At 50.3% G+C, this 15,824-nt stretch overlaps 2 protein-coding genes across 8 annotated transcripts; one reads left to right on the top strand and one right to left on the bottom strand.

Moving 5' to 3' along the window:
• Positions 1-81: 81 nt before the first annotated feature.
• Positions 82-7,438, top strand: LOC119198483 (FK506-binding protein 5-like). 7 transcript variants are annotated; one of them, XM_037455714.2, is made up of 12 exons: positions 82-237; positions 356-439; positions 843-1,106; positions 1,874-2,503; positions 2,673-2,858; positions 3,192-3,464; positions 3,917-3,984; positions 4,233-4,339; positions 4,451-4,594; positions 4,831-4,962; positions 5,394-5,663; positions 6,139-7,438. In XM_037455714.2, the coding sequence occupies exons 3-12, from the start codon at positions 958-960 to the stop codon at positions 6,319-6,321; spliced, it is 2,142 nt and encodes a 713-aa protein (XP_037311611.2). In that variant the 5' UTR covers positions 82-237; positions 356-439; positions 843-957; the 3' UTR covers positions 6,322-7,438. The 7 variants fall into 7 exon arrangements, with proteins under 7 accessions (XP_037311611.2, XP_037311613.2, XP_037311610.2 ...); XM_037455716.2 differs by having other exon boundaries at positions 797-1,106; XM_037455713.2 differs by having other exon boundaries at positions 82-267.
• Positions 7,439-7,640: 202 nt separating this feature from the next.
• On the bottom strand, positions 7,641-15,533 carry ankha (ANKH inorganic pyrophosphate transport regulator a). Its single transcript, XM_037455717.2, has 12 exons — positions 14,755-15,533; positions 13,581-13,797; positions 13,345-13,463; positions 13,166-13,249; positions 12,891-13,061; positions 12,653-12,787; positions 12,132-12,224; positions 11,943-12,035; positions 9,504-9,633; positions 9,264-9,387; positions 8,954-9,053; positions 7,641-8,541 (listed from the first exon to the last, which is right to left on the bottom strand). The coding sequence occupies exons 1-12, from the start codon at positions 14,848-14,850 to the stop codon at positions 8,395-8,397; spliced, it is 1,509 nt and encodes a 502-aa protein (XP_037311614.2). The 5' UTR covers positions 14,851-15,533; the 3' UTR covers positions 7,641-8,394.
• Positions 15,534-15,824: the final 291 nt, after the last annotated feature.

The following is a 15,824-nucleotide window of genomic DNA, read 5'->3' as shown; positions in this document are numbered from 1 at the left end:
TTCATCAAAAACAGCAAAACAACAGGGCTAACGTTACGAGTTTCCGGAGAGCACCTGAACGCAGCAAGCCGTTTGGCGCACACGAGTGTGACGTCACGCGCTCGGACCGAGCCGTGACCTGCTGCTCCGGCTATGCTAGGGGTCCCCTCCGACAGATGTTCCGCACAAAACGCAGGGAATGCCCGGTGTTTGGTCAACGTAACACGTTCAACGACAACGGGTTAGCGGTCGTAGAAGGTACCCGGCGGTTCCGACGAGCGGGGATCGGTATTTAGCGGTCCGTTTTTAAAAATATATTTTAAGTTTACCTACCTCGGCTAGCTGGCTAGCTAACTTAAGCATGTTTTTTTTACAGCTAACGTTAATCGAAAGTGGAAGAGGAATCGAAGTTTCATGTTTTCCAACTAGCGGACTTTGTCACTAAATCAACCCGATCGAGGTATGTATGTTTTTGTCTTTTGACGTGCTGTCACCGTGGTTACTTCCTTGTATTGCGTTGACACTAACAATGGGGTGTAGCTGTGATTCAAGCTAATTTACCTCCAAGTGCATTTCTTTCCAATCGTAGCAGGTGTGTGTAGCAAAGTCAGTTTTAATGCCACTGCAACATTAGACTGTCCATTAGGTTTCATACTATTTCTGTATGGTATGACCACAGGCTATTTAACGTAGATACAGAATGAGTAACCACTCGTATAACCATGGTAACGTCCCAATACAGCATTTTAATTCTAACAATGGGCTCCAGCTGAACGTCACGGCTCCCAGTGAGGCGTGTTTTCACTTCTCGTTTCAGCGCGCCTTTAGTTCGCTATCAACTCTAAAGGTCTTTCTGACTCCAGCAGCCTGCGTGACGTCATCATGGACCCCTGAAGAACTCTGTGGCCTCGTGGGTTGTTGGTCATTTCGTTCACGCCCACAACTTGGCTGACCTCCCGGGAAGACGGGAGCGAGCAGATGGGGAGCAGCTGCTGCCCCCCTGCGCGTCCCTGTGGCAGTGCGGAGGAAAGGAGCGTTTTGCTGAAGGACGACTCCAAGGCCGCGGTGCTCCCGTGTCAAACCACTGCGGAGGGCACCTGTCGCCCCGGAGGCAATGATCACATCAGGTGAGGTAAACATTGCAGAAAAAGTCCATGTCATCCAGCTTAATTATAGTACAATATTACTGCGTCTGTCTGTAACAGAAATACATGTTGTCATTTCCAATGTATCATCTCTTGTTTTTTTGGTTATTAGTATGTGTGTGAATCTTATTTTGATGAGTTGGATCTGTTTCGTCTCTTCTGCGCCTCCTGGGCTTCCGTAGTGCCGTTTTTCCTTCACAGATCGGTTACTCTGTTGAAGGGAGCTGAGGTGCAAATAAAGACCAGAAGGCACTATTTATGTTTTATTGTCTTCTGCAGGATCGACTTCATTCATGCACAAAACATATCCGTTAAATGTCCCTACGTGATCTGGTGACATGGGTGCAAACACCAGGAGGGAAGTGAAAATAATGTTGTACCTCTGATTCAGCAGCCGGTTACAGCCTTAAATATATTTCTATGGTACCACAGATGTACAGTGTAGCTGTAGTAACCTGGAGAGGCAATTTTGCTCAAAAACAACATGTAACTAAATCGGGAAAAAACGAAATTTATTTTGAAAAGTATATACACAGAAGAGCATTTGAGAATTGGCTACCGCCAAGTCAAATTCCTCGTATGTCTGACATATTTGAGTAATAATAAATGTTTCCTGATTCCCCGCTTCCTCCCCCCTTACATTAAAGACATCTTATGCAAATGTTATCCGTGGTCCCATATCCACCCACGGTTCTTGTTCATTAAAAGGCTGATGTGCTGGTGCTCATCCTCTGTGTTTTCTCATCTAGAAAACCTCCCGATGAGGCGGATGTAAAGATGGAGGAGGCTGCGCAGGCGAAGCAGAGCCCAGAGGTGGCAGAGACGTCCCCCGATAGCACTCCGGAGAACGGACCCTTGCAGAAGGAGGTCGTGCAAACGGCAACGCCTTCTCCCAGCAGAGGGTCCGAGCTCGAAGAAAACTCTGCCACAGTACGAGAGGAAGACGTGAAGGACCGTCCTGCAGAAGGTGGCCAGGCGGAACTCGTGCAATGCACCTTGAAGTCGCTGCAGAAAGAATGCGCCGCCGCGGATTGGGAGGTTGTCTCACCAACAAATGCCCAACCCGAAGAAGATAATCCGGCCTCGGAGAACGACAGAATCCCCGACGGAGGCTCGCCGACAGCAGAGGAGGTTTGCCCCGAAAACCTCGCCGAGACAAACGCAACGGGAGAGCACGTTCCAGTGGACGATACTCACGGCGATGATGATGATGAAGAAGATGGATCCGAAGTCCCGGTTGAGAACGCTGTGGCCGAGCCGCCAGGGGAGTTCTCTCAAAACAACGCAGGGGTTTCTGTGCCAAACGCTCGGCTCTCTGCCGGTCAGACGGCGTCCTCCTCGGTGGTCAGTCGGGAGAACGGCAGAGCGTCCCCGATCCCGTGAGTCACATGTGTGATGTGAATCTGATTTGTCAAGCATTAAAGCAAACTGAAATTTCTATAAAAGACATATAAAATAAAAAATAGTGTTTAAAAAGATTCGCATCACACAACTCCGATTTTGTACCATCCGCATATGAATGTTTCTCTTGTGTCGTTCTGTGTCCAGTCCTGTGACTGAAGACTCTGAGGACGGCCCTTCTCCACCGAGTCCTCAAGTTACAAAAAGCGACGAGGTCTGTGAGTCTTCTGCCGGATCAGAGTCCACGGGACTGAACCACAGCGGCGAGGACCGTGGCTCCGCCTACTGTGTCCCGGAGCCAGAGACCACAGCTCCAGCGGGCGCCGGCGACAGGTCAGCAGGGGGCATCAAAATAACATGCGTGTGGACAGTAACTGCACACTGAGTGTTTATTGAGCGCCTCCCTGTGACCACCAGGGGGCGTAGAGACCCCACAGCTTGTTGCATTAGATTCGTTGTCGATGATATTCTCACCTGGAGCTTTGTTCCCACTGTTTTTGTTCTTCCTGTCTCCTTTTCTATTATTTATGTTTCATTTACTTACTACACAAACACGGCTCATAATGACTTTGAGACCTGACTAGTACACTTATGAGTTCTATAATTAAGACAGGAAAAGTACCAAAGATGAACCGTCTCTCTCTCTCTCTCTCTCTCTCCCTGCAGCTCAAAGTCTGATCCAGATGCAGAGCCAGATGTTGAGCGCATGGCAACGAGCTCGAAGGAGGTCACTCCCTCCACTGAGGAGGAAATGATGGGCAAAGGGCAGGAGAAAGAAGACGATGGTCCTAAAGTTGTTGAGGAGGAGGAGGAGGAGGTGATTAAGGGCGAGAAGCAAAGGACCGGAGGAGAAGCTGACATTTACGAGGTGCCTGGAGGAGAGGGGGAGGAGGAGGAGGAGGAGGAGGAGGACTCTGCCGAAGAAGGCACGGAGAACAGGTTTGTCATTTTGTATTTGCTTTGTAGAGGGAACGCCATAGGAAAATGGTGTTAAGTAGCACCTGAAGCAACACAGGAAGACACCTTTTTAAACTACGTGTCAACAACAATGTTTACTCTTCAGCTTTCAGGGCAATCATTGTACCCAGAGATGATTGATAAGAAGGTGCCTGTGTCATCGCATTTCTGGGTTGGCAAACTGGTTTGATGTGAAGAAATTTGTACAAAAAGCAGATTTGGAAGACGAGTATTTTATTTTATTGGGAGTTTAAATCATTATGAGGATTTGTGTAAACATTCTTGTTTGATAAATGACACAAAAAAATACCCAAACCAACAATGTGTCTCTCTACACACTGACTTTTAATCAGGCTTTGTATAAATATAACAACTGTATGCATTCATTATTGTACTTGCAGAGTTCAGTGCTTTATTGTGTTTCTCCTCTTTAGTGAAGAAGACCTTTACAGAGGCGCCGAGGAGCAGTCGGCTCCACAAAACAACGAAGCCGAAACTACAGGTCAGCACGTCCAAATCGCACATCCACACTGAGCAGAAATACGCACGCTTCCCCAAGAGGTGTAAGACGTGCGTATCGCAGACTCTGTGCACGAGGCTCCAGACTCTGGTATCGGAACATGCGGAATGGCTTGTATGGTGGCCATGTGATTTAATTAATGAGGATTTCACACTGCTCTATTTGTCACTCGATCACGGGGTACAGCGGTCCTTTCTTTTGTTTTGCTCCTCATCTCCTCTGTTTCTCAGTTTTAAAGGTTGAGGACGGAGGCAGTTTGGGTCCCGTGGTGGAGACTCTGTGTTACAGCGAGAGGGAGTGGAAAGGAAACACCGCCAAAAGCGCTCTCATCAGGAAGGTGTGTGTGTGTGTGTGTGTGTGTGTGTGTGTGCGTCTGCGCGTCGCGGGAAGAAGGGTTTCAGAGACGTTTCGTCTGGTGAATGGCTTGTGTCCCGCCGTGCCGCTGCAGGGCTACAAAGAGATGTCCCGGAGGTTTGGCGGCGTGAGGAGAGTGCGGGGCGACAACTACTGCGCCCTCCGAGCCACCCTGTACCAGGTGCTCTCCCACAGCACCCAGCTGCCCGCATGGCTGCAGGAGCGCGACGTCAACATGGTAAATACCAGAGTGCTCGCTCGGCTAGGTGCCTCTCTGCTGGCAGTTGGGTGTGCCCCTTGGATACCGTCGCTATGCATTTGTCGAACGTTGCAATCTTGGACGGCACATAACTGCTATGCGGTGTAATGGTAACGATGAAACGTAAAAATCCCCAAAAGACTTAACTCGTCTATGTTTTTACTGTCCGCGCTTCAGCCCGTTTTGAAATTTCACGTTTGGCGTTTTAAATACAGCTGTGGAAGCAACTCGAGGCCCAGGAAGGTCTCTTCAGCCAGTGGACGTTTCCCGCAGAATGCCTGCAGGGGGACGGGACAGGAGATGCTAGCCGGCAGCTGAAAGGCTACGTGGAGCTTCTCCGAAATAAGGTACTGGAGGCGAGAGCCACAGCGAGCAGACTGCGGCTATTGGGTGTGATTGCTTCCATGTGTACAAGACACCCGGGCCTTGTAGGGGTTTGGAGGCCTAGCTGGACCCTCGGGGGGGGCCTCATAGAGACCCTTTTAACTGTTTCCTGCAATCATAATTTACAGTCCGCCCCTGCCACCGGTAGCTTGTGAGGAATTCCGGTGTTTTAGACGTCAGCTCTGTTTTGCTTTATGAGAGGTAACTGTTGCAGGACGTTGTACATTCCTTACAGTCGGAGTGTTTTTCTCGTCCTTCCTGCTTCCTCAAACACTCCTTCTAATGTGCACCGACGTTTACGCAAGACCTGTGGCGAAGGGTGGAGAACAACAAACGCTCTCCACTAGCCACCGGTGCCACGAATATTCTAAAGTCCTCACCCGTCTGCCTGCAGTGGCGGGCGGTGGTGGACGGCGCCTCGGCGGCGGAGCGCCGGCTGCTCTGCGAGCGCGTCTTCCGGGGAGGGGAAGAGGAGCTGGGGCTGCTGGAGGCGCTCAAGCTGCTGATGCTGGGCAGAGCGGTGGAGCTGCACGGCGCCATGATGGGCGGCGGCGACGTGCCGCTCTTCTGCTGGCTGCTGTTCGCCCGGGACTCGTCCGCTTGCCCGCGCTCCTTCCTCTCCAACCACCTCAGCCACGTGGGCCTCGGCGCCGGTCTGGAGCAGGTAGGAGAAACCCAAAGCTCTTTTTTTTTTATTTTTACTTTCCTTTATTGACCAAACAGGCATTAAAGCCCGTGGCTTACCTGAAGCTTTCCATGGTAAACAGCTGTCACTAGGATCTAGCTGCGAGGGTTTTCCCTTTCTTTTGTGAATGCAGCAACAATCTGGCAACACAACAACAACAACAACAACAACTCATGTGAGATGTGGAGACATTTGGGCGTGAAGTGTTCTGAGACCGTAGCTGTAAAACATGTAGGAGCTTGTGTTGTTCTCGCAGTAGGGTGGAGGATTGAGGAAGGAAAAGCTGTTGAGTGATTTAATTGTTATTTCCAGTTTTTTTTTTTTTGATTGAAGCTCTTTCCATAAAGAAACCCCACCCACAAACGACGTGTTTGAGCAGTTGATTGAACATTGCGCATTTATTCTTCTGTGACCGTGCTATTATGTCCCCCCCCCCCCCGCGCCTGGCGCGCAGGTGGAGATGTTCCTGCTGGGCTACGCCTTGCGGCGCACCATCCAGGTCTACAGGCTGTACAAGGCCGGCACGGAGGAGTTCGTCACGTACTACCCGGACGACCACAAGGACGACTGGCCGCCCGTGTGCCTCGTCACCGAGGACGACCGCCACTACAACGTGCCGGTCGCGGGCGCCAGCTGAGGGGAAGCCTGCACGCCACGCCACGCAACGACAAAAAAACCACTCCTCAGGTCAAAGTGAATTCCGTTCACGCCGTTTTGAAGGGACGTTTGCTCTCTCGCTGAGAGTTTGATGACGAAGATCACTACCAGCCTACTGCAGCCGGGTTAGCTTAGCACAAAGACTGCTAGCCCAGCTCGGCTCCGAGAGGACTGGTTTCCAGTCTCACCGGTGAGCTCGAGTTGCAGCGGTTTTGAGCTTCTTGTTTAACTCGAGGCAAGAAGTCAGAGAAGCAAAGTTCCCAGATAATATATGCTGATTCTAGACCCTGTACAAGATGTGCTTTACACACCTTTTGTACACACTGTACTGTACACAGTTTTCTATTTGGGTACATGCTGTTAATGTGCATCTGATCCTGCATTTCGACTCTCGGGAAGAAAAAAAAAGATCCCAATTCTTCTGGGGAAACTTCTGATCAAAAACAACGGAGCAGCCAGCTGCGCCAAAATGATGTTAAGTGTTTACACTGGGAATATTGGGACTATTTGTGTAATAATTTATTCATTTTGTGGGGGGGGGGGAGAAAGTGCTTTGAATTAAGTGAATTAGTCGGTGAAGGTTGGATGATTAATTTCGGTCGAACAACCGCCCCCGATGCATCACAGCCTCTGTGTCAGAGGTGTGATGGTCTGTGTGACGTGTGTGTGTGTGTGTCAAACTAAATGTGTAACATGTTGCCTTTAACCGAGCCGTTGGGAAAGCAGAAATGTGCCAAATCTTGCTGCAAACACTGGCAACCGTTCCAACCACCAGCCACAGGATTCAGTCGTAACTTTGCTTGGTCCTCCCGTGTTGCCTTAGAAATAATGCACAATAAGAATGAATGTTATGGCAACCCGAAGGTGATGGAACATCGCTTGTGGCATCTGAAGTTTTGAATGGCATTCGAAGAAAAAAAAAAAGAAAATGAAGTACAATTTTTGTAAAAGGTTGTTTTTTGGGGGGGTTTGTATCATTTTATGAGAGCTGTTAACATGCATTTGAACCGAAGCTACAGAAAATGACACATCGGCTCGCAGACTCCCGTCTGTAAACCGTGGTTAAATACAATGGATTTTCTTAAGCTCTAAATGCAGGCGGATGGTGTGGACTTTCATTTTGCAGAAACTGGTTGATTTAGCCTTTGAATCCTTAAGCATGGGGCAAACAAGGGTCACAAACATACTTTATCATTTTTAATGACGTGCAAAACCGGTTTGTGTACTATTGTTTAAAAAGGGGAAGAAAGTGGAGTTAACAGCAGGGAACCTGAATCCAAATTCAATAAAACAAAAGCGTTAATAATAAAGGAATTTATTTGCCAAATAAGAATGCCTATACAGTATATACAGTACGTACAACAGTCTGAACATAACCTGGAAAGTGCTTTCCAAAACAAAGTCGATGGACTCCCAGACTGCATGGGAAGTGCACGATCATAACTGTATTCTGTAACACACGCAATGGTATAACCTGGGATTCAATGTACACGCTGCGTTACCTATACAAAACAATAATCTGTACACCGTTGTATGTAAAATACGATTGCACAACCCAACAAGTCCCACAACATCTCTATATTTAAACTCAAGCAAGGCCTTGCCGCATAATTTTTTTGATAAAGTAACATAAAATAATGACCTTTGCATTTAGGCAACTCCACTACCACTCGACAGACGTTTCATCTTTGCCTCTCCCCGTGTCGCCCCCCCCCCCCCCCCCCGGGTTCAGCAGTAAACACGTGAAAGTGATTAATACACCAGCAGATATGATAACGGGAAACTATGAGAACGGAGGAAAAGGTTTCGGAAGACGTCACGGTATTTACACGCATCAATGAACACTCGGAGGTGCATGGCTTTCTTTACAATGTGCGTTTTAAGCGGCGTGAAGAAGACCTCGTCCCTCTGACTCGGCCTGTCGGGGGGGGGACTCTGAAACCAAACCATACCCGGGCCCCCCCCCCCCCCCCCTCTCCTCTTCCCTCCGGCACTGTGACACTCGGCAGTCTCTTCATCAGCAGGATTCCACCTTCCCCGTGCAGTCGAGATTTCACTGCCGCCCCTCTTCCTCCTCCTCCTCCTCTTCCTCCTCCGCGAGCTCCTCGATGGCGTCCATCTGAGTCCTGGAGCACACCTCGCTCATCGGGGCGGCGTCCTCGCCCTCCACCACCAGATCGTTGGACATCTCGTTGTTTTTCTGCGGAAGGACATGAAAACCACAAAATCCTTCCATGTCACTGAGAGGGGGAAAAAAAGGAGAAGCAGCACTGCTTCAAAACAGCAGAAGAACTTGATAAGCAGCACTTATCCGGCTCATATGCTTCTGGTTAGCAGCGTTAACTAAAATACACCCATTAGCTTGTTTAGAGGCCTGGGCTGTGATGACAGAAGGACCTTTTCTGAGAGAGGTGAAGCTCTCCCATAGAAATGTGGACCATAGAAAACTTCTGTATGCCAGAAAAAGATTTAGTCCTAAAAGCATAATATGTCGAATGAAGTATGACAGAAATACATTCATTTCTCTGCATGTGAGAAAAAGCTCAGTTTGATTGGCTGTAGGAAACAACTAATCGGTCGTGTGCTCTGATGCTCTCGTCAGGTGTTCTCACCTGTTGTCGGTAAACATAGCACGCTGCTATGGCAACCATTGTCGACTCTCCCACGAAGCCGGCCAGGAGGGATCCAACCCCGAGCGTGGCCCCGTGAACCCTGGAACACAAAAGCAGCAAAAATAACCACGCGGCAGTGAATCATCATCCCGTTGGATTGTTTCAGGAATCAAAAAAGGAATAAATGAGTTAAAAAAATTTTTTTTAAAAAAGACATTTCACCAGAATAAAACTTGCTACTGAGTGGAAAAAAACCTGGTAAGGCTGAGTCACAGTGCTGGCCTCTGTGACCCTGACACTGTTGACTCACCCCATATAAGGCAGCACCACTAGACTGGTGATGAGGACAATGATGCGGAGAACAGAGCTGGGGGCCAGCACAAAGGTCTTTTTCAGGGTCATGAGCCATCCAGTCAAATGAGCCCGAGCGGTTACTGAAAACACACACAGACACACACACACAAAGTGGAAACATCACCCCACTGGTCCAACCACGGAGAGGCAAATGCAGCCGGAGGCCCGGAATGATGAAAGCCATCGAGGGCCTTACCTGGCACGGGGAAAAAGGAGAAGATGCGGAGCGGGACCACGCAGAGATCGGCGAAGGCGTAGTCCACCCCGATGACGTCCACCAGGATCTTCTCGGAGAAGTTAGGAGTCCAAAACACTGCAAAGCAAAGCTGCAAACAGCAAGAACAAAAAGCACATTTTTTTTACGTTGGATTAAACCCTGTGTGATGCGGGCATGATAAATGCAGTCATCGGTTCCTCTGTACTCCAAACTTAGAAACAAGCACCAGGGGCCTTAGACACCAAATAAGGCTATTTTCCAAAATGTCATTCTAAGCAGAAGCTAATTTTCCCCCTTCTGCAAAAAAAAGGCAACATAACGTTAAAACCTCTCTTCCCTATTTTCCCAGGAAGTCCTCGCTCACTCGCTGTCAATAAAGCCGATTCTCACGCAATATACACACTAACCCCCCCCCTAAACTACTGCAGCGGAGCACCAAACATGCCTCCTGATCAGCAATCCGGTCGAGGAGGTGAGCCTTTGTCATTCCAAACAGATGGAAAATCCCCCCCCCCCCCCAATGGATTTGAGCTTGTTTGTACTTTGCTTTGGACGAAACGGGTCAAGAGAACAAGTGTTACGCTACTTTGTGTTGCTGACGTTGAGTCAGACTTTCCCGTAAGCAAAGGGATGAGGGTGAGAGTACGGAGGACATGAGATGAAATGTCTACTGAATCATCACCATCTCACTCTACTTAAAAGGAATCAAACATCTAGTAGGATATCATGAACTACGTGGGAAAAAAAAAAAAAAAAACCCTGTGGCTTTGTGGTTGAAGATTCACTAAACCAAAATATACACATAGATTACATGTAACTGGTGGTTTCATCCATCATTACCTCAACAAGTTGGTGGCACGTAATTAGTTTGCCTCATAAGAGAAATGAAGACAAACGTCTCCTTCCGCCTCCTCTGGCGCTCACATTCTTTCGTCTTGCCTTTGTGTGCAATCAGAACACGTCGCGGCACGAGCGGCTGTCAGCTCGTGTCTCTTTTTTTTTTTTCTTCTCACCCCCCCCCCCCACAGGACATCCGCTGCCTATCGGCCTACCGATCTATCGGCCCGTGTGGAGCGCAGTGTCTCTCGCGTACATGTTTACGGCTCTGCGAGTCCACATCTGGTGTGCAACCCTCCTCCTCCTCCATTCTCCTTAAAAGACCCAACCTTGGCCACAAACTTCCTGTTTTTCTCATTCGGGCCGTCGTTGCAACAAACTGGTGCAGCAGCAGCAGCTTCTTTTCTGCTGGATAGTCCCGCCCCCCCCCCCCTTTTTTTTTTGCCAGATGTAACCAGAGAGCCGGGATCCCACTCCGGACTCCTCGCCGATCCCCGTGACATAATCGCTGAAGACCTTCTCGCTGAACAACAAAGGCGCCACCGAGCAGCCAGGAACAACGCGTGACTGCAAGCACTCGTGACTTGGCAGAAAAAGAAAAAAAAAAGAAGCACACCTGCGAGGAGCTCTTGGAATGTGTTGACTCATCGGTTTTACGCCAGTGCCGGTTTTATTAAGCTCTTAAAAGCTCGAGCGGGGGGGGGAGGAGGGGGGGGGGGGTTTGAGGGGCAACAGAAGCCCCCTTCCCCTCTCCACAAATCCCCCCCCCTCTAATGTCTCTCTCTGTAACTTGAAACCACGACTGCAAAAAAGGAACAGCACATCCAGTACGCCCATCATTATAAAACGTTTGTGTGTCGCTGTACCAGAGTAATTCAATCGAATGTGACGGCTTCTTCGTTTCTTTTTTTTTTTAAAAGCTCAGATTCTGCGAGATATTTAAGCGTCAATTTTATTTTGTCGACGTTTCCTTTGGGCAAGCTTTGCAAAAATGTCAAACATGTTGGCAAAGACGCCGGAGTGGTTCTGCCAGTCTGTGGAGTGAACCCTGACCTACAGTCGGTATCTCTCGATCCGTGCTGGAGAAGGGTAAACAAGGCACAGGTGCTCCGTTTTGTGGGACGTTGTGTCTGCTGGTTGGGATTTATTTTGAACTACACATGACACAAAGAACCATTTGCAACCCTGAAAAAGTTCCCAGTACACTCGCTGTCGTGAGGATATGGCGCGCGTGTGTGTGTGTGTGTGTGTGTGCGCGATCAGGCATTGGCGAAACTTTTAAAAGAAGAATCTTGGAGTACGAGGTTGTTGCGGGCATGCCGCAGGACAACTGACACCTCGGGTCAAGTCCCGATGAAGGACATCGCAGACTGTAAATAAATACACGGGTAGGAATGCCTACTGTAACTAAATGAAGTTCATGCTGGTGATCGACTGGAAGAGGCTAGAAGTTGGAATAGCACCATCTACATCAGAGCAAAGCCCGAAAAACTGTTAATAAAATATATTCCATCTGACCACAACTTCTATCAAGCCGTGTCCTGAGAGTGAATAGAATTGAAAGACGGATGCGGTTCTTACCGTGAGTGATAGAGCCACACAGCAGGAGGTGAACTTTTTAATGTGCGACTTGGTGACCGGGGTGCCGGCGTTCAGCTTGTTGCTGGGATTGTTCTGCGGTGGAAGAAAAGCACAATTATTATTATTCTAGTTTGGGTTTTTTTTTTTTTAAGCGGCGTAAACGACAAACGGCGGCCCGGCGTGGACTACCTTGTCGAAGGCCGGGTACACGGCCCTCAGTTCGGTCAGCCAGCCGTAGGGCATGTGACCCACGGGGTACGTGGCCGTGAGGACGGCCACGGCCTGGGACGGGGGACAAAAAGACACAGCGGCAGAAGGTTACGCACGTTGAGCGGCTCATTGTGTCCACAAACAACAACAACAACAACAACCCCCCCTGCCGAGTTCCACTTTAACGCTGTGAAGCGCCCAAACCCCCCCGAGCTCCAGTTGGTTCTGGTGAACAGCTCTGTATTGTCTCCGCTAGTCGGGGGGGGGGGGGCGGGAGGGGGGGTCTCTGTGAGCCAGAAAGCTCCAGAGGCGGTTTGATAGCATCTGGCTTTTCAAAGAAGAAGAAGAAAAAAAAAAAAAAAAAAGAGGCCGCCGCAGGGTCCCTCCCCCTAATGACACGGGTATTACCATGAAATAACATGTCGCAGCGGTGTTAATGACATCCAGTTCTTAAAAAAAGGCTGAGAAACACCGGCGACGTGGAAGTGTACCACACGCACCTCCGTGGCGTCGGCCGTCCCTTTGAGGTCGCGGGACACAAAGAGGTTGACGATGGGTCGGCTGATGCGCTGAGTGGCCAGGATGAGGGCGAGGGGCCACCAGAAACTCAGCATCTTTTTGATAGTGGCATCACCCTGCGGAGGAGGAGGATCAAGATCGGACCCTGAAGAATCAACTCGCATCTTCACGGAAGAGACAAACGGATTAAAAAAAACAACCGATAAAGACGGAACTCACGCCCACATCCAGTCCACTGGAGTCCGGGATGTTGTCGTGAATGTTGCAGTAGTAGCCCAGGCCGACGATGGTGAAACGGACCAAGGCACCCATGTACAGGGAGAGGATGGGGATGAGCAGGGGCTCCACGCACTCCAGGTTACTGTGGAGGAGGATGGCCACGAACACAATCTGCATGGGGGGGAGAGGGGGGGGGGGGGAAACAACGGCGTGGCTTAAACGTGGTCGTCCAGTGTGGCCTCCCCCCTCTCAAAAGAGAACGGATCCCGTTTTACCTGGACCACAACATCGGAGATGGAGGCGGAGCCCACGATGACGCTGTACTTGTGCTTGAGGAGTATCCCGGCGTGAATCCAGGCCTTCAAAAGACACAACGGCGTGGGTTTCAAAACACGGCGGGGCGTCACAAAAAACGTCTGACGCGGAGCGGCCTTTGCTCCGCCGCGCCACTCACCATGGCATCCAGCAGGGGGAACGCGGCCAGGTACAAGAAAGCCTTTCTCGTCTTCCCCCCGACAGAGTCGTCCACGTGGTGGAGCTTGTTGATGATGTAGTATCCTAAATCCGTGTACGCTACGGGGAGAGGGGGTGGGGGGGGGGGGGGAAAGAAGAGGCAAACGCCGGGTCAGCAGAGGGCCGTGGGAGCTCACTTCCACCCAGCCTTCGTTTACGCCTTTCATACACTCGCACCTATCAGGATGTGGAGGACGAACGCGATGACCCCGGCCGTCACCATGCAGAGCACGGCCTTCCTCCGGTCCCTGCGGCTGTTGACGAACACCAGACCCACGTTCTTGAAGTCGCTCATGGGCCCGGTGAAGAACTTCATCAGGGAGTAGGCCAGGCCGTAGCTGGCCAGCATTTCGATGGCATCCTCTTTGACGGTGGCTATGCCCCTGTTGAGGGCCTGGGGACAAGAGAGAGAGAGATACAACGGGGGGGTCGTGTTTAGAACCAAATGTGTCTCTACCACAGCCGCCGTGGCGTCGTGAAACGGGAGAGACCTTCGAACTGGGGCGAAGCAGCGAGTGTCATCATGATACACCTGGACAGGAAACACCCACGACACCTGATCCCATATATATATATATATATATAGCAAACATATATATTCCCTTGCAGAGATGCCCTTTCCCTCTGCAGGACGGTGTGAGCTATTTATACCAGCTAAGAGACATTACATAAGCGTAAATCCTGACATCTCCCAGATACAATGGATCCGTTTCCTTTTTTTTTTTGTCTGTACTCCCCACACTAGCTGCTCAAGGTCTCCTGGGAGAGAGAGCAGACGTCAGGTCATGGTTTTGGCTGAGAAGGAAACAGGAAATGACCAAGCAGGGAAGGAAAAAAAAAAAAATCAAATGCTGAGTGCGTTTGATTTGAGAACGTGATCCGCCATGATCTTCCACAAACAGGCCTCGGAACCTGATGCGTAATCAAACATTTGAAGCCATGACCACCCTGTAAACGTGGATAAAACACACGTTCTTCGTTTAGTCTCAGACTAAACACGGGCCTCCTCCTCAATAATGTAAACAAAAAGCTAACGGACGCCTTCACACCGCCACTCAAGCAGCCAGCTAAGCTAGCTGATGCAGCTAACCCCCCCAACCCCAACCGTCTTTAACCGACGGGACGAGTGGGTGGAGATAATCAGCGTCCACATCGGACAGACGGCGTTTTTTCTGGAGATTACGCCAAAAAAAAAAAAAAAAGCAGCGGTTGACAGAACGCTCACCGCGACGGAATGAGATTAAATAAATACATATATGTATTAAACACTGCCGCACGATACAAAGTATGTTTATGTCATTGAGCGATCCTTTTTTTTGTTAAAGAAAAGGGGAAAAAAAGAGGCCGTTACCTGTTCTCCGAGGTCGATGGCAATATTGGTGATCGCCAAAGGCACCAGAAAGCGGATGAGAGGCCAGTAGGGACTGAGGGATGGAAAGTCCACCATAATACAAGCCGGGAGGACAGAGCGAGGGGCATCGGCCTCGGTCTTAATCGATTAGAAAATAAAAAGATGAATAACGGGCTGGTTCGGCGGTGCGAGCACCTGTGTTTCGATGCGAGAAAAAAAAGAAGAAGAAATAAACAACCGGGGGTTGGGTGGTGTTGGTGGTGCTGGTGGTGGTGTTAGGGGGGGGGGGGCGAAGCTAAGAGAAGCGGCGGCGGGGGCCGAGCCGCTCCGGCGGCGCTTCAAGGGGCTTCGGTGCGGATGAGCGGAGGCGAAGGTCAGACAGGGGCATCTTCCTCAAGAACCATCATCGACTGAGGAGGAGGAGGAGGAGGAGGAGGAGGAGGGGCTCAGGCGGGGTACCTAACCAACGCGGGGAGGCGTGCCGCCGCGTCTTCCGGTGGAGATTGGGATAATACAAACCTCCACCCCCCCCCCTCAAAAAAAAAAAAAAGAAAAAGGAAAAGGAGAAGCGATAATCCGAGACGTACTTGGATTAGTTCCTCTCGCGGCGCGTCGGACTGCGCGTGTGCCGCTGCGCAGTCCGTTTCGCCGTCGTACCTCCCCGCAGGGCACGAGCGCACACCGCTCCCCTCCACGAGGGCCAGGCGTGCCCTGCCGTGACATCACCACCAGCCCTTATTACCGCACTACGCACGCATGTACTCGTCGTGTGTGTACGCGGACGAGTAATGAGTAACGTGTGATTGCATTAAAGCAGGCACGCGCAGGGGACGGGGTGTGTCGTTGTGACGCGGCATATGAGGGTGAATGCGCGTGCGTGTTTGGAGGAGCACGTGCGTGTGTGTGTGTACAAGCCACCACATGTTGTGAAGGGGGGAAGATTAACAGGGAAATAACGACCCTCCCCGGATGGACATAATTGCTACGAGAAGTGCGTGATGTTCACGTCGTCACCCAAACATACAAATAAGCGGTGACATGGTGAAATCGCTCGTGACACGCTGACTCCT

Source organism: Pungitius pungitius, chromosome 19 (assembly GCF_949316345.1).
Source record: "Pungitius pungitius chromosome 19, fPunPun2.1, whole genome shotgun sequence".
In the NCBI taxonomy this organism is placed as follows: Eukaryota; Metazoa; Chordata; class Actinopteri; order Perciformes; family Gasterosteidae; genus Pungitius; species Pungitius pungitius.
The sequence above is the reverse complement of the archived record's forward strand: the minus strand, read 5'-3'. Positions and strand labels throughout refer to the sequence as shown.

Excerpts from the sequence above, each read along its gene's own strand:
- LOC119198483 (XM_037455714.2), top strand. The coding sequence starts at position 958 with ATGGGGAGCAGCTGCTGCCCCCCTGCGCGTCCCTGTGGCAGTGCGGAG. Across the intron at positions 3,465-3,916 it reads GAAGAAGGCACGGAGAACAG|TGAAGAAGACCTTTACAGAG; the intron begins GTTTGTCATTTT and ends TCTCCTCTTTAG. Across the intron at positions 3,985-4,232 it reads CAACGAAGCCGAAACTACAG|TTTTAAAGGTTGAGGACGGA; the intron begins GTCAGCACGTCC and ends TCTGTTTCTCAG.
- ankha (XM_037455717.2), bottom strand. The coding sequence starts at position 14,850 with ATGGTGGACTTTCCATCCCTCAGTCCCTACTGGCCTCTCATCCGCTTT. Across the intron at positions 12,225-12,652 it reads GGACGGCCGACGCCACGGAG|GCCGTGGCCGTCCTCACGGC; the intron begins GTGCGTGTGGTA and ends CCCCCGTCCCAG. Across the intron at positions 9,054-9,263 it reads GTGGTGCTGCCTTATATGGG|GGTTCACGGGGCCACGCTCG; the intron begins GTGAGTCAACAG and ends TTTGTGTTCCAG.